Source organism: Sphaerodactylus townsendi, linkage group LG03 (assembly GCF_021028975.2).
Source record: "Sphaerodactylus townsendi isolate TG3544 linkage group LG03, MPM_Stown_v2.3, whole genome shotgun sequence".
Classification (NCBI taxonomy): Eukaryota; Metazoa; Chordata; class Lepidosauria; order Squamata; family Sphaerodactylidae; genus Sphaerodactylus; species Sphaerodactylus townsendi.
The window spans coordinates 144,444,784-144,462,256 of record NC_059427.1 but is presented as its reverse complement, the minus strand read 5'-3'; the positions used below and the strand labels follow the sequence as shown (position 1 = coordinate 144,462,256).

The following is a 17,473-nucleotide window of genomic DNA, read 5'->3' as shown; positions in this document are numbered from 1 at the left end:
CCACCAGGTGCCTTTGGGAGCTCACAGGCAGGAGGTGAAAGCAAGGGCCTTTAAGAACATAAGAACTAGCCAGCTGGATCAGACCAGGAGTCCATTTCCTCCAGTCCAGCTCTCTGGCTATCTCTGCAGAGTGGGCTCACCAGGTGCCTTTTGGGAGCCTCACCTGCAGGAGGTGAAAGCAAGGGGCCTTAAGAACATAGAAGAACTAGAGTCTGCTGGATCAGACCAGAGTCCATCTTAGTCCAGCACTCTGCTATTCATGCAGTGGCCCACCAGGTGCCTTTGGGAGCTCACATGCAGGATGTGAAAGCTAAGGGCCTTAAGAACATAAGGAACTAGTCCTGCTGGGATCAGACCAGAGTCCCATCTTAGTCTAAAGCACTCTAAGCTATTCTGCAGTGAAAGGCCCACCAGGTGCCTTTTTGGGAGCCTTGCCATTTTGCAGGATGTGAAAGCAAGGGCCTTAAGAACATAAGAACAAGCCAGCTGGATCAGACCAGAGTCCATCTAGTCCAGCACTCTGCTACTCGCAGTGGCCCACCAGGTGCTCTTTGGGAGCTCAACATGCAGGGGAGGTGAAAGCAAGGGCCTTAAGTACATAAGAACGAGCCTGCTGGATCAGACCGGAGTCCATCTAGTCAGCACTCTGCTATTCTGCAGTGGGCCCACCCAGGTGCCTTTTGGGAGCTCACAGGCAGGGAGGTGAAAGCAAGGGCCTTAAGAACATAAGAACTAGTCTGCTGGATCAGACCAAGAGTCCATTCAGTCCAGCACTTCTGCTACTGCGAGTGGCCCACCAGGTGCTGCCTTTGGGAGGCTCACCTGCCATGGGAGGTGAGAAAGCAAGGGCCTTTAAGAACATAAGAACTAGTCTGCTGGATCAGACCAGAGTCCATCTAGTCCAGCACTCTGCTACTCGCAGTGGCCCACCAGGTGCCTTTGGGAGCTCACATGCAGGATGTGAAAGCAAGGGCCTTAAGAACATAAGAACAAGCCAGCTGGATCAGACCAGAGTCCATCTAGTCCAGCACTCTGCTACTCGCAGTGGCCCACCAGGTGCCTTTGGGAGCTCACATGCAGGATGTGAAAGCAAGGGCCTTAAGAACATAAGAACTAGTCTGCTGGATCAGACCAGAGTCCATCTAGTCCAGCACTCTGCTATTCGCAGTGGCCCACCAGGTGCCTTTGGGAGCTCACCTGCAGGAGGTGAAAGCAAGGGCCTTAAGAACATAAGAACTAGTCTGCTGGATCAGACCAGAGTCCATCTAGTCCAGCATTCTGCTACTCGCAGTGGCCCACCAGGTGCCTTTGGGAGCTCACAGGCAGGAGGTGAAAGCAGGGGTCTTAAGAACATAAGAACTAGTCTGCTGGATCAGACCAGAGTCCATCTAGTCCAGCTCTCTGCTACTCGCAGTGGCCCACCAGGTGCCTCTGGGAGCTCACATGTAGGATGTGAAAGCAAGGGCCTTCTGCGGCTGCTGCTCCCGGGCACCTGGTCTGTTAAGGCATTTGCAATCTCAGATCAAAGAGGATCAAGATTGGGAGCCATAAATCGACTTCTCCTCCATAAATCTGTCCAAGCCCCTTTTAAAGCTATCCAGGTGAGTGGCCATCACCACCTCCTGTGGCAGCATATTCCAAACACTGTAACCACTGCCAGTGAAGAAGTGTTTCCTTTATGAGTCCCACTCTTCCCCAGCATTTTCAATGAATGCCCCCTGGTACTAGTATTGTGAGAAAGAAAGAAAAATTTCTCTCTGTCAACATTTTCTACCCCATGCATAATTTTATAGACTTCAATCATATCCCCCCTCAGACGTCTCCTCTCCAAACTAAAGAGTCCCAAACGCTGCAGCCTTCCTCATAAGGAAGGTGCTCCAATCCTTCAATCATCCTCGTCTCTTCTCTGCACTTTTTCTATCTCTTCATATTCTTTTTTTGAGATGCTGCACTCAGAACTGAACACAGGACTCCGGGCGCGGCTCTAATTCACTGCTTTATAAGGGCATGACAATCTTTGCAGTTTTATTATCAACTCCTTTTCTAATGATCCCCAGCATAGAGTTTGCCTTTTTTCACAGCTGCCATGCATTGAGTTGACATTCCCATGGAACTATCAACTAAGACGCCCAAATCCCTTTCCTGGTCTGTGACTGATAGCACTGACCCCTTTGAACATTGAGACCCTTTGAACATTGAGACCCTTTGAACATTGGCAGTGGGGGCCAAAAGCTCAAGGGCAGGAGGGCGCCCGTCCACGTGGCTGCAGCGGGAGAGGTCCCGGCACCCACGCTCATCCATTTGCGCCATTCACTGTCCGCCTTTCTCACAGGGACCCGAGGCGGATGACGCAGGGCGATCGACAAAATGGGGAGACTCAATACATGACGTGTTGCGACTGTAGAAGTCTGGAAGAAACCAGAAGGAACTGAAGCAGAGCGTACATATCCACGACACCCGAGCAAGCCAAACCGATTTGGCGCATTTAGGGCCAGGATATTACTTGAACGTGACTTGGGTGGACGGGCTTTGAGGGAAGAGGGACCGTGGCTGGTCCCAGAACAGCACTGGGGGAGGGAGTGGCTGGACTGGCGAGCCCACACCAGCGTGGGGGGGTCACCTTGAGAGGCTGTGTCATGCTGCACAAGAGAGACGGGAGAGGAGGGGCCCTTCCACCTAGAAATGGCCACCTCTGGTCAGGACACCGCACACAAACAAGGGCATTTGCAGGTTCCGTTAATGGGTCAGGCAGAAGAGAGGCTCACCTGCTGCGCTTGGCTCTGGTTCTGGAGCGCCAGCTGAAGAAGAGCCGTAGAGAGAGCCGGGTTGGCCAGCAGAGGCACCGAAGGAGGAGCGCCCAGGATTCCTGGGAAGAGAAATGCACGCATGAGAAAGCTCCCTCCCGTTCCTTCCAAACAACCTGCCCTACCACTGTGTTTCTCAGGCTGTGGGTCAGGGCCCAAGTGTGGGTCACAGACCAATCCTCCCCCATTCCCCCTAGGCTGGGAAACCAAATGTAGAAACCTGGAAATCTTCCACGTCACACATTAGTCAGTCTTTTTTTTGTCTTCCCTGCGTATACCGTGTTTCCCCGAATATAAGACAGTGTCTTATATTAATTTTTGCTCCCAAAGATGCGCTATGTCTTATTTTCAGGGGATGTCTTATTTTTCCTGTGTTCTGTTCGTCAGGCGTGCTTCCAAACAAAAACTTTGCTACGTCTTACTTTCGGGGGATGCCTCATATTTCGCACTTCAGCAAAAACCTCTACTATGTCTTATTTTTCGGGGATGTCTTATATTAGGGGAAACAGGGTACATGTTGACCAAGCAAAGCATTCCCTGATAAGAGTGACTTTCTGAGAATCTTCGGGGAGATCAGCGTGAGACGGAGAGGGGGGTCAGGGGCTGGAATGTAACTTCTATGCACAAAGGTTGTGTATGTTGTGTACGGCTGCTCAGGGCTCATGGTGGGGGCAGCCGCATCCTTTGTACAAAATTTGTCGACTGCTCAAAAACACCTGGTTAACCACTATAGAAAACGGAGTGCTGAACTAGACTGGCATTACTATCCTGGTTTGCCCGGGGTGGGGGGGGGGGGGGGGCAAAGAAACCATGGCCCAAATTTGGATGGGTGTCTTGCCCAGTCTTATTCCGGGCCTGGCCACAGATCTCCTCCTGACAGGAGGCGGGGACAGTCATCTGTCTCTTCCCTCCCCCGCCCCACTTCCCAAGCAGTCCTGGGAACCCACCTGTTGTTGCTGTGGGACCCCTGGGGTAGAGCTAAGGCGGTGGAGAGGTGAAACACGAAGTAGAACAAAGCACTCTCCAATAGCCAATATTGTAAATCAAGCGCAGATAAACATAATGTGATATAAAAGAGGAGGAGGAGTTTGGATTTATATCCCCCCTTTCTTTCCTGTAGGAGACTCAAAGGGGCTTACAATCTCCTTGCCCTTCCCCCCCTCACAACAAACACCCTGTGAGGTAGGTGGGGCTGAGAGAGCTCCGAATAGCTGTGACTAGCCCAAGGTCACCCAGCTGGCGTGTGTGGGAGTGCACAGGCTAATCTGAATTCCCCAGATAAGCCTCCACAGCTCAGGCGGCAGAGCTGGGAATCAAACCCGGTTCCTCCAGATCAGAGTGCACCTGCTCTTAGCCACTGCTCTTAGCCACTACACCACTGCTGCAACAATGCAACACTGCTCTTAGCCACTTAGCCACTACGCCACTGCTGCAACAATGCGATATGCTCAACTGACTGAGACATCTTATTGTGCATGGTTAAGTCCAAAACGACAAAGGATTTTTTTTAGCCATTCACTGATGAAGGAACAAAACCGAGACACAACTGCGGGCCAGGTCTGATGGCTACGGACAGCTGGTGTCCTTGAGCGTTGCAGCCGGGCAAGGAAAGTTATTTGAGGACTCGGGCAAAACCTTTTTGAAGTCAACAGAGGTTTTTTGAGGTTACTTGGGACTATAAGTGAAATGCTTTCTCTTCAGCACGGTGCTTTTTGAGTGGACTATAGCAATTCATTGTTGAATAGGGGGAATTACTCCCATTGTAGGAAGCCCCAGCAGGAAAGTGTCTCAACAGTGCCATTTAGCTACTTACTCTAATAGGTGATAATCCATGTACGTATATGTAATAAAGACTCGTTTTGTGTATTTGAATGTTTGTACCACACTGTTGCACTTTCTGTCACACTGTATTTGTCTGCATTCGATTTACTGCATTGGCCAATGGAGTGTGTTTTGTGTTGTTCTGTTTGGTAGAGATAAGGAGACCCGGCCACATTCCTTTCTAGCTGAGAGAGAAGAGTTGGTTTCTCTGGGAAGGGGGTGCGTGATTTGGAGTGGGGCGGTTAGACAATTTGCTTTCTGCATTTTCTAGAGGGGTTTTGGTGGGGGATTTCCCAGTTCTGCCAACAGACGTCTCACCTGGACCGCTGTTTCTGAATAAAGACTTTTGCTAAAACAGAAGTGCTTTCCCTGAACAGCCCGAGGAGCCTCAACAAGCCTGGGGCCTGCTTCCTGCTCCTTGCCCGTCCGGTTGCCTCCTTGAACCCTCCCCTGCCCAAGGCCTCCAGAAAAAAAACAGGGTCCGTCAAAACCACGATGTAGGAAGTCGTGACATGGGTGGGAGAACGGCATTTTAATCTGCACGATCGACCCGACCTCTAGAGGGAAATAAGAAGGCCTGTGGGGAAGACCCACGTCGCACCACCCTCTTTCTAAAAACACTTAGGCCCCTTCCGCACACGCAAAATAATGCGTTTTCAAACCACTTTCACAAACTGTTTGCAAGTGGATTTTGCCATTCCGCACAGCTTCAAAGAGCACTGAAAGCAGCTTGAAAGTGCATTATTCTGCATGTGCGGAAGGAGCCCTAGTGTTTTCAGTGTTGGAAAAGGAGTTGTCGGCATGTCGGGAACCGCTGCCACGGCAGGACCCCTCCCTTTCCACCTACCTTGCTTTCCTCCCACGGCTCCATGCAGAAGGGGGCTCAGCAGGAGCTGTAGGGACGTCGAGTTCCCCAAGCTGTTCAAAATCTGAAGAAGGTTTGGCTCAGGAAGAAGCCCTTTCCCCCGATTCAGCGCCTTGAAAAGGAAGAGCAGGAGGGCAGTGAAAGGACACTGGCGCTTGGAGGATACTTGCCGGCTGCGCGTTCTTATCAAAGGGACGCAGGAAGGAGAGGCCTGCAGGCTCGCAAAGCTTTGGCAGCGCACAGCAGTTGGACAAACCTCCCTGCCAGTCTGACTGCTGCGGAGGATGACAAGACCTTCAGTATTTCGTCTGGGCTCGTTTAGACTCGAGGAATGCGTCGCCTTGCTCCAAACTCCTGTGACGGAATGGGTGTCAAGTCCCGACCCATTCACCCTCAGGTCGAGCCACAGCCATCCACGGGTGGCCAGGAGACCGTGGCACCAAAGAGTTCCTTGCTTGTGCTTCACTGAGAAGAAGAAGGAGGGTTTGGATTTATATCCCCCTTTCTCTCCTGTAAGGAGACTCAAAGGGGCTGACAATCTCCTTTCCTTTCCTCCCTCCCCACAACAAACACCCTGTGAGGTGGGTGGGGCTGAGAGAGCTCTGAAGAACTGTGACTAGCCCAAGGTCACCCAGCTGTGTGTGTGGGAGTGCACAGGCTAATCTGAATTCCCCAGAGAAGCCTCCACAGCTCAAGTGGCAGAGCGGGGAATCAAACCCAGTTCTCCAGATTAGAGTGCAGCTGCTCTTAACCACTACGCCACTGCTGCTCTCTCCAATGGACCTTACCCCTGCTGAATAGGGACATAGATGTATCAGTACCAGTGCAATTCCTTTCCTTTGAGGCACTGCAAGATGTGTGTTGATGTGGCTGCAGTATGTTGACGCACCAAACCATCGGCAAATCCCTGAGCACCAAGTTGGGACAACCCTGCCAAACGCGGTGCCCATCTACGCAGCAACGGAGAAAAGTTGCAAAAGGATCTTTTTGAGACCGAGTGCCCAAATTGCAACCCAAACCCCACTTATTTATCGTAAAGTGCCAACCTGGTAATTTAACCTGAATGCTGAGGTTTTAGTTTAGAAAAAAAACAGTTGGCTCCCTCTTCCTCCGCCCCACCCACTTGAGTAGGGGTCAGCCTGCTCTAGCCTCCAGCAAGTCCCACGCACACCGCTCTGTGCCTCTCTAGTATCTCTGCCTCCTCTGCGCCCCCTCCCCTCAGGCAGCAGCCATTCGGAGCACAGGCACCAGGCCCGCCAGCCGAGTCCTCCCTGCTCACCGTGGTGTGCGCACGTTGTGTTCAGTGGCCCAGATCAGTCTAGATGTGTGTGTGTGTGGGGGGGTGATTTTCCGCCCCCCACATGATGAACTCTGTGTGCGCGTGCCCACAGAGAGGACTCTGAGTGCCACCTCTGGCACCCGTGCCATAGGTTCGCCATCACTGCCATAAAGGAACATACAGAGCCGGATTCAAGGACAGGGGCCAGGGGCCGGTCCTCTGTTTTGGGCCCAAAAAACCTCTTTTGCAACAAGGGGACGAGGCAGCAGGCGGCGAGTGGGAGGGGCGTTATCGCAAGCTGGACTCTTACCGTAGCCTGGGCAGCTATCAGAGCTGCAAGCATGCTTCGCCCAGGAGGGCCTGGAGCGCAGAAGGAGACTCGGATGTGGTTCCCGGCAAGCGGCATGCCATTGGTGGCCTCCTGAACGGCCTCCGCGATCTCTGCCGACTGGTATTCCAGGATAGCAAAGCCCTTCAGCTGCCCGTCCTGACCGCAAGCCAGCTATGGAAAAGAAAGGCAGGTGCTGAGCACGGGAGGACGGAGGCGGCGGCACCCTCACAGCCAAGGCCCTGGTCGGCTTGCTGGCCTGAGCTAGTGGGCTAGCTTGCTCTTGCCAGATTCAGGACTGAAACGTGACTGGCTCCTGACTGCGACCCCGTTACCCAAGTCAGGAGGTCTCACGGTCCTCAGAGGGGCTTCATCATAATTACAGAGTGGATCAGGATGTCCCTGGGCAAATGATGGTTAAGGAGAACCATACTGGATGAGGCTCGAGGAAGGGGCAGGGCAAAGTCACCCCCACCCCTCAAACGTCTTGCCACACATCTGGCAGCTCAACTGCTGTTCTCTCTTTTGCCGGAACTGGCCAACAGGGCCGGCCAGCCGTTCACTCTCAGTCTCCAAGACTAGAAAGAGGGAGTCTTGGATCCCTGACCTTTGAAAGCCTGCGGGTTCCTCTGTACTTCAGAAAGGGTGGAGGGCAGAGCCACGACATGGCTGCTGCAAGGGGCGGAGCCACACAGAGAAAGCTCAAGGGCAGGATGGAAGAGGAGCGTTTAAAAATACACTGGGGGAAGAAGAAGAGAGCATAAAACCGATCCCATTGTGGCAGCTGCCACTGGAATAATGTCATTTTAATCTCTGCGACCAATCGGATCTCCGGTGGCCAATGAGAAGTCCTGTTGGACAACAGCCCCGTGTAGCCAGACACACTTAAAAAAAATACTTAATGGGTGCCAGGAAAGGTGTTGTCGAGCAGCACAATGTCCTCGGACACGCCACTGGGGACCCCTGCTTCAGTCAGTCCTACTGCACCAAGACCAAACAACGTGGCCAAAAGGACAAGGAGGAGGAAAAGGGGGAGCAGAAGTTTGGATTTATATCCCCCTTTCTCTCTTGTAAGGAGACTCAAAGGGGCTGACAAACTCCTTTCCCTCCCCCACCCATAACAAACACCCTGTGAGGTGGGTGGAGCTGAGAGAGCTCCGAAGAACTGTGACTCGCCCAAGTGTCACCCAGCTGGCGTGTCTTGGAGCATACAAGCTAATCTAGTTCACCAGATAAGCCTCCACAGTTCCAGCGGCAGAATCAAACCCGGTTAGAGTGCCACACACTGAAAGATACTGAAGGAGCCCCCTGCCTCTCTTTAGGCAAGAATCACATCCCATCTGCACTGATACACAACTGTGTCCGCAGCTGAGCAGAACTGCTGACACACCCCACCATCAAAAGGAATATCTAAACAAACAGGGGGGCGACAAATCGCCTCAATGAATTAGGGGAGGGTCTTCTGTTCCTCCTTATCATTTGGTGATCACCCAACATCTTGGGTGAGGTGGCTTGCTGGAGAGAGGCGGTTGCTGTTCGTGTCCCTGGAACAACTTGCATTTAGCAGACCAACAATAACAGCCAAACGTGCCCCCAGTTCTCTTAAGGATCATTTAGATGTCTGTTTGGTGTAGGCCCCCAAATAAAGGAACTGGCATGTCTCCAGCCCACTGGAGGTGGACTTTCCACTGTCATTTGGGCTCAGGCTTCTACCCTGTATGAACTTCCCTGCCCATCACGGGACGTCCCCTTTATTCCCCAACAGCCAGCCCTGCACCAAAACGACCTGCCGTGAGCACAACCAAGCTTCCCATCCAGAACGCTCCGATTATTCCAAAAGGAGCCTTTCGAGCGGGGCTGAACAAGCAAACCTAGTCCGTTCCCACCTGTCAAAAAGGCGCTCCCTATTTTTAAAAAAGGCTTATCCTCAAATCCAGCTAATTACAGACCAATTAGCTTACTTAGTGTTGCAAGCAAACTATATACTAAATATCTGTGTATAAAACTACTTGAATGGCTGAATAGAGAAAAACTATTGGAGGATGAACAGGCTGGCTTTCGTAAAGGCCGTTCAACTATGGATCACTGCCTGATATTAAACTACCTGGTAGAGAAATATGTGCTTGTCAAAAAAGGATCACTATATGCAGCTTTTGTTGATCTTAAAGCTGCATTTGACAATGTAACTCGTAGTCGGCTTTGGTCAAAGTTAGCAGAAACTAATATCGATAGACGCCTTCTCCACTTAATTGTCAAGTTACATGAGAACACGACCATACAGGTAAGGTTCTCACACAAAGGTCATCTAACGGCGCCCATCTCTACTCAGAAAGGTGTAAGACAAGGGTGCCTTCTAGCACCCCATTTGTTTAACTTTTATGTTAACACATTAATAACAGGGTTTCATAAGAAAGATACTCATGCATCTATCCTTACCGCTGATAAGAGCATAGCCATTCTCATGTATGCCGATGATGCTGTTGTATTATCATTGACGAGAGTGGGGCTAAAAAGAGCGCTGAAGATATTTGCTCAGATATGCACAGAGGAACAGCTAAGTATCAACTACGCAAAGACCAAGATAGTGCATTTTAATGCCAAATTTAAGAAACTGAAATGGCAGTTGTTAGGTCATCAGATTGAACAAATAAAGTGTTTCAAATACCTAGGTGTGGTTTTCCAGTACAACGGAAAACCCTCAGCCCATATACAAACAGCCATACACACAGCACAAAGGAGCTCACAGGCAATCCTAAGATATTTTCGAAGGCGCTGAATTATTCCGAGGGGGCCACGGCACTTAAGACCAGCCCCAAGCATCTAGGCCAGGGGGTCCCAAGTGTCGGGAGCCTGTGGGCGCCCGTGGAATTCTGGCACCGTGTGGTCAGCGCAGCCACAAAACGGCTGCTGCCATGAAGACCTTTGTGCTGTGGTGGCAGGGCCCTGCCGTATTTCATTCAGGGTCAATCCTAGAGCAGGGGTGGGCAATTATTTTTTCCATGGGGCCGCATAAGAAACAGAAAATATTGTGGAGGGCCAGGCCAAAAGAAAGGGGGCAAGGCGCTTTTGAAAGCCCCGCAGAAGCCGGCAGCCAAGGCAACTGGCTTCTGCGGGGCTTTCAAAGACGCCTCGCTCCCCAGCACAGCAGGGGGGCCAGTCAAGGTCATCCGGCGGGCCGGATGAGGCCCGCGGGCCGTATAATGCCCAGGTCTGTCCTAGAGGGCAGCCTAGAGAATTTTTTTGCATTGAATCTACCTGGTTATCAGTCTGTCTCTTATCTCGCTTTTGTTATGGTTCCTGCAGCTGGAAGCAAGGGGAGGTTTCGGGTGTCTCCTTCGCCCAGGTTCTCCCTGTCTGAGGAAGGAGCGTGAGTGTGCCCTGCCGCCCAAAGGAGGGTGTGTGTGGGAATGATGCTTCCACTGTGGCGGATAGAACGCTTTGCCCGCTTCAATGTATTTAGTTCTGACAATAAGAAGACATCCGCTTTTCTATGCTTGTAATCAGTAAATAACAATTCTGCTTTCCAAGCGCCAGTTCATTTATTGGAGAAGTTCATTGTACAGTTCTGGGCACCACGGGGGACACGAGAGCCATGCTTTGATATTTGAAGGCATGTCGTGTTGGTGAGGGAGCAAGCTTGTTTTCTGCTGCTCCAGAGACTAGGACCGGGAGTCATGGGTTCAAGGTGAAGGACAAGAGATTCCACCTAAACATTAGGAAGAACTTCCCATACACTTTGGCTCGTTTTAACGCTCTGCCTAACACTATGACTCTTGGCAGGTACAATAACACTCCATACGAGAACAGGTTATGCCAATGTAATATGGCCGTTGTTGAGACTGTTCAACATGTACTATTGGAATGTCCAATGTGCGAGTCGTTACGCTCTATATACATTTGTCCATTGATAGAGAGCTCAAACGATGTTAGGCTACCATCTGTTATGAATTTTCTACTCAACAGTTCCTGTGATCTTGTTTGTGATAATGTTGCAAGTTTTTTGAGGAACTACTTGGTCAGGCGCAATCATTGCCTACATAGTAGTAACGGCTAAATTATTTTATGTGTGCGTGAATGTTGTAAATGTTCAACGCTGTTTTAATGTATTTTAATATTTTAATGTCTCAGTTAGTAGATAAATGCCCCTTTTTACTAACTCTGTAATTTATAATGCCAATAAAGGCTTTGGAAATTGGAAGAACTTCCTGGCTGTCGAGGCTGTTGGACAGTGGAATGCACTCCCTGGGAGTGTGGTGGAGTCTCCTTCTTTGGAGGTTTTTAAAGAGAGGCTGGATGGCCATTTGTCCAGAGTGCTTTGATTGTGTGTTCCTGCACTGCAGCGGGTTGGACTGGATAGCCCCTGGGGGTATCTTCCAACTCTATGATTCTGCGTCTGGGTTGTAATACCATATTGGAGATGCCGACTCTAAGCTCCCTTTCTGAACAAGGCACCTGAGATGCATTCTTTGCACAAATAATCTGGGCAGCACACCTCACAGCAGCCGGCTTACAACTCAAGAGCGGAAGGCAGCCTGACCTTCGGCTACTTCCTCAAGGATAGGAATCTCAAAGCAGGCACGGTCCAGAAAGACGCTCAGCACATGAGGCCACAACGAGCGCGTGAGGGACACTCACCTGACAGAACGCCGCAGGGCAAAGGGCCGAGAAGGCCTGCCTCAGCTCTTCGACGTCGTTGTAATTGTGGGGCAGTTTGTCTACACACAAGCACTTGGAATGAAGGAGGTCCAGGGTCAGCTGGTTGACGTCTGTCCAGTGAACGTAGAGGGTTCGTGTCCCCAGCTGTTTGCCCAGCAAGTCGGATTTCGCCCTGGCCGCCGAATCCTTTTTCATGTACTCCACAAAGCCGTAGCCTTTGGAGTGTCCCGTTTTCTCACTGTAGACCAGGAAGCAGCGCTCCAGATTCCCAAAGGGCCGGACCAGGTCCTCAAACTGCTGCTGCGTGTAAAGCTGGGGCAGGTTGGCGATGCACAGGAGGGCGTCCGTCGGCTGCAGCTGCACCGTGATCTCCTTGTCTCGAAGCCGGCTCAGGTGGAATTTCTGGATGGCCGATTCGGCCTGTTCCCCGTTCAGCAAAGTGACGAAGGCTGCAAGGGAGGAGGGACGTCAGCGTTTTTTTACTACATTGGACGTGCATTTTAACTTGGCCCCAACTGTTTAAATGATGGGTCCCTGTTTGGCTTTAACGTGGCTTCCATGTGCTTTTATTATGTACATTTTAAAATATTTTATTATTATTATTTATTAAATTTAGTATACCACCCTATCCCCGAAGGGCTCAGGGCGGTGTACAGATAAAACATCAGCTAAAAACATACATATAATTAAAACAACAGTCATATCTTAAAACATCGCCCGCGCCCTTGCGAAACCCTCCTAATGTGAAATAATGGGTGGTATTAGGGCCCATGGGGGTAAAGAGGAGGGGGCAGGGGCACCCTCAGCAGCTGGTCTCTCCGAAGGCCCGGTGGAACAACTCAGTCTTACAGGCCCTGCAGAAATCCCCAAGGTCCCGCAGGGCCCGGACAGTTGGAGGGAGAGTGTTCCACCAGGCCGGAGCCAGAGCCGTGAAGGCCCTGGCCCGAGTGGAGGCCAGCCGCATCATTTTAACCACATTAGTGTCCCTGATGGTGGCACGGGCGGCCGACATGTTAAGGAGGGAAGGAGGAACAAAAGAATGAAGAGTGAGAAAATGAAAGCAAGCGTGAGAGCGAGAGAGCGGACAAGAGTGAGGCAGTGAGCACAGACAAAAGAGCGAGAATGAACGAGAGAGCAGACAAGAGCAAAAGAGAGGGTACAGGTAGGACAGCGGGAACGAACGACAAAAGCGAGTGAGAGCGAACGAGTGGACAAGAGAGAAAGAGGGAGTATGGACAGGAGACTGAGAACAAACAGGAGAATGACTGAAAGCAAGAGAAGAGACAAGAGCAAGGAAGTGAGGACAGACAGGACAGCCAGAACAAAAGAGACAGCGAATGAGAACCAGGAGGCACAGACAGGAGAGCCGGAACAAACAAGAGAGCGGACAAGAGCAGGAACGGAAGCAAGTGCTAGCAAGACAGTGAGAATGAATGGAAGCCCACACCCAAGCCAAAACATTCAGCCCTCCTCGTCGATTTCAAACAAGATCACTCTACACCACAGAAGAAGTGCTGCGCTGCTTCTTCCGGAAAGTCCACCTGCCCCAGGAACCTGTCTTCAATCAGGAGAAGCCGCCCAGTGCAGCATGATGGTGATAACCATTTCCCATTTTATTTATTCACTTATTTTTACATATTATTTAGATTTAATAGACCGCCCACCCCCGGGAACGGCTCTGGAGCCCAGGCAAGACAAAATGATCACACTGAACGGGAGGACGGACGCATGACATTGCGATATGGTAGCCAAGAAAGCCAATGCACTTCTGGGATGCATCAATAAGAGTGTAATGTCTAGATCGAGGGAAGTAATTGTACCACTTTACTCTGCATTGGTCAGACCTCACCTAGAGTACTGTGTTCCGTTCTGGGCACCGCAATTCAAGAAGGATATTGACAAGCCGGAACGGGTCCAGAGGAGGGCAACCAAAATGGTCAAAGGTGTGAGATCCATGCCCTAGGAAGAGAGACTTATGGAGCTGGGGATGTTTAGTCGGGACAAGCAAAGGTTAAGGGGGGGACATATGATAGCCATGTTTAAATATTTGAAAGGATGCAATGTCGAAGAGGGAGCAAGCTTTTTTTCTGCTGCCTCAGAGACTTGGACACGGGTTCAAGGTGAAGGAAAAGAGATTCCACCTAAACATCAGGAAAAACTTCCTAACAGTCAGGGCTGTTCGACAGTGGAATTCACTGCTTCGGAGTGTGGCGGAGTCTCCTCCTTTGGAGGTTTTTAAAGAGAGGCTGGATGGTCATCTGTCAGGAGTGCTTTGATTGTGTCTTCCTACATGGCAGGAGAGTTGGACTTGATGGTCCTTGGGGTCTCTTTCAACTCTGATTCTATGACATTCTGTAAACTCAAATCAGTGCACCAGTTTCACAGAAAGCTCCTCTAGAATCTGCCTGGGATTTCACGGTTCTGAACCACTTCTGCCCTGTGCCAGCTTAGCAAATCCAACGTTCCCAGTCAGCCCCCCCCCCCCCGCCCCCAGCCAAGTTCCAAAACATTTCTGAAACTGGGTTTTAAAGGCATTCCCTCTTGCTAGCCACGTGTTTCTCATTCCTGCCTCCATCAGCTTTCCTGCAGACAGCAGGAAGTCAAAGACCTCAGGAAGTTGAAAAGGCCAAGACTTGGACTCCAACCGAACATTAATCGTGCAACTCATCTGCGGGTGAAGTTGAACACACACACACACACGCACGCACGCACGCACACACAAAACACACACACACACACCAGAGTTGCCTGAGGCTGACTGAAGACGGGCGGAGGCTCTCCAGCACCTCGAGCACAGGTCTCCCACATCACCTTTTAACTAGAGAGGCCAGGGATTGAACACACGACTTCTGCATGCCCAGCTGATGCTCGGCCACGGAGCCCCGCCCCTGCGCCATCATCAGAACCAAGCAGTGAGGAGTACTTGGCACTCCTTCCTTTTTTCCTTGGAATGATCGCAAAGATGCCGGCGTGGCGGCGTGGTTCAGAGCAGGTGGATTCTAATCTGGAGAACCAGGTTTGATTCCCCGCTCCTCCACCTGAGTGGCGGAGGCTTATCTGGTGAGCCAGGTGTGTTTCCGCACTCCTACATTCCTGCTGGGTGACCTTGGGCTAGTCACAGTTCTCTCAGGACTCTCTCAGCCCCACTTGCCTCACAAGGTGTCTGTTGCGGGGAGAGGAGGGAAAAAGAGTTTGTAGGCCACCTTGAGTCTCCTTACAGGACAGAAAGGCGGGGATCCTCCTCCTCCTCGCCCCCCCCCCTCTTCTGGGTAGAAAGGCCCTGGCTTTAACAAGGTGAATGATCTTCTCTACAGTCATGGAATGGAGTTAGAAAAGGCCTGCAGCTTTTTCCAAGTTAAAAGATAGCAAACAATGAACTGTGTGGAATAGAAGGGCAGGGACTTGACTTTCAGGGAAAGTGCTGCCAGAGATCCAAGGAATACTCAATAATTGTATACGAAGCTTGAACAGACAGGAGGCTGTTCAGCCTTTACAGGCTTTACGCGGCAAAATACGTTGGCCAAGACAAACACAGCTTTTTCTGCCTCCAGGCTGCAAGTTGTTCACGGCCCACCTATTCTGCAGTTCTGGGTTTTAACAGCCCAACGTCACAGCAACCGATGCCTCACACTCTTCTTCTAACGAGTTTGGATTTATATTCTGCCCTTCTCTCCTGTAAGGAGATTCAAGGTGTCTTACAAGCTCCTATCCCCACAACAGACGCCTTGTGAGGCAGGTGGGGCTGAGAGAGTTCTGACAGAGAACTGTGACTCGCCCAAGGTCACCCAGCAGGAATGCAGAAGTGCCGAAACGCATCTGGTTCCCCAGATAAGCCTCGGCCACTCAGGTGGAGGAGTGGGGAATCAAACCCCGTTCTCCAGATTAGAATCCACCTGCTCTAAACCACTACGCCACCCTGGCTCTCCAGCTTCCCCTGTTCATGGGAACCCTCAAAGGAACCACGGCGCTAGGTTGCTGAAATGTGGGCGTGCACTCCTGAACCTGGACTTCAACCTGTTACCTAGCAGCCTAAATGTAGCTTCCAGAACCTCCCGGCTACATTTCCCAATGTTGTTGGTGCCAATGTAGACCACAACTGCTGACTCCACCCCAGCACTGTCTAAAAGCCTATCTAGATCTGGTCTATCTGGTCTGATCCAGCTGGCTTGTTCTTATGTTCTTAACCATGTGACGACAGAGAGAGATTCACATGAACTGGAACAGCCAATGTCTTTGTTGATTCCCCACACAAAGCCAGGGACTGGGTTTCCACGTTGCCTTCCCACCCACAATACAGACTTCTGTTTGGGGTTGGAAGCAAATCTTTGCCAATTCCTCTCTTTTAACTTCAACCCGTCCCAGTGATGTTAGTAAAGATCCAGAAACCCATATGGAAACAGTGGCCTTCTCCTGGACGGCGATGAGGGCATCCTGGATGGGTGATTTCCAACCTATACTCAGGGAGGCAGGACTTAATTGATGTCACTTCCTGTGTTGGGTTGGCACTTCCCCTTGATCCCCAGTCTCCCATTGACGAAAGCAGTATACAGCAGAATTCTAGATCAATGAGGTGATAACAGGAAAAATGACAACAGGTTAAGGTAACAACACAGAACACAATGTATATATATGTGAAGAAGGAACTCCAAGGATAACCTAAAACTAAGGCAATTCTTAACCCTTTTTTTGAACTGTGTAACTAGATGGAGACTATAATTTTGGGAAGAGCGTTCTCATCGCCGCCCACAGAGAAGGCCCCTTCAGGTGAGTACCAATGGATCAAGCCTGAGGCGCATTCGGCATCCTGGATGGGACCTCCTCGAAAGAAAATCCCAGAATCGGTGGGTAACTAGTCTCCTATCATATGTTCTAGAACTCACCAAAGGCTGCCCCTTGGCTGAAAATGGTATGTAGCTTATAATGTCTAATGAATGATGTAACTGAAGACTTCACGCACGCTTCTACAAATATCCTCCAGTGATGAGGCCTAAACGCCAGCGCTAGTTGCGCGACCTTGTGGAGTGGGCTGTAATACCCTGTGATTGGCATGTTGAGGCTTTGTAACGCCTCCACGATGCAGGTTTTGAGCCGCGGTAACTGAGGGATGCTTTTGGACATTTGTGCTCTTTCATATTAGGCTGTGACGCTATCGAAGAGGGACTCAGTGTTTCTGATGGTTTCAGTATCGATGATGAAGCTTTGAGTGCCCTTCTAACGCCCAGGTGATGCCAAAGTCTTCTTTTGATGGACGTGACGACAAAAAACGCCGAATTATGATCTCTTTGTTTGAGATGAACAGTGGCTACCTCGAATGAAGGTGGGGTCGTACGCGATAACTACTCTGTCCCTATGGAATACGCACAGCGTTGTGAAGTTAACTGAAAGAGCTTGTAGCTCTGATATCCTTCTGGCAGTAGTGATGGCTTATGAGAATACTAGTTTCATTCGGAGCCACTTGAGGTTAATGTCCTGGATGGGCTCAAAGGGAGGTCTAGTAAGAGCTGATAGGACCGTGTTAAGTCTCCAGACGGGGAACCTATGAACTACCAGACGCTGCTTGTGAGCGACTCCTTTGAGAAACCCTCAGAATGTCCGGATGTCTGGTCACTGGTGGTCCCTGTATTTTTTACATACCGGAGAGGCTGGCTATCTCCGCGAGGGTAGAGTTCTTAGACCTTCGTCAATCCCTGCTGCAGGCAACTGAGGATCTGAGGGACCTA

General features: G+C 50.7%; 1 protein-coding gene across 6 annotated transcripts in view; it reads right to left on the bottom strand.

Annotated features, from left to right (window-relative positions):
* The window catches only part of RAVER1 (ribonucleoprotein, PTB binding 1), a 75,106-nt gene that overhangs the window by 23,828 nt on the left and 33,805 nt on the right, over positions 1 to 17,473 (bottom strand). For all 6 annotated transcript variants that reach the window (XR_007243996.1, XR_007243997.1, XR_007243998.1 and 3 more), the window contains exons 3-6: positions 11,733 to 12,202; positions 7,080 to 7,271; positions 5,473 to 5,602; positions 2,766 to 2,866 (exon numbers count right to left, since the gene is read on the bottom strand). Coding sequence is in view for 2 of the 6 variants with exons in the window: in XM_048490609.1 (XP_048346566.1) it covers positions 2,766 to 2,866; positions 5,473 to 5,602; positions 7,080 to 7,271; positions 11,733 to 12,202 (893 nt within the window). In the remaining 4 variants the exon portion in view is untranslated. The remainder of the gene's footprint in view (positions 1 to 2,765; positions 2,867 to 5,472; positions 5,603 to 7,079; positions 7,272 to 11,732; positions 12,203 to 17,473) is intronic.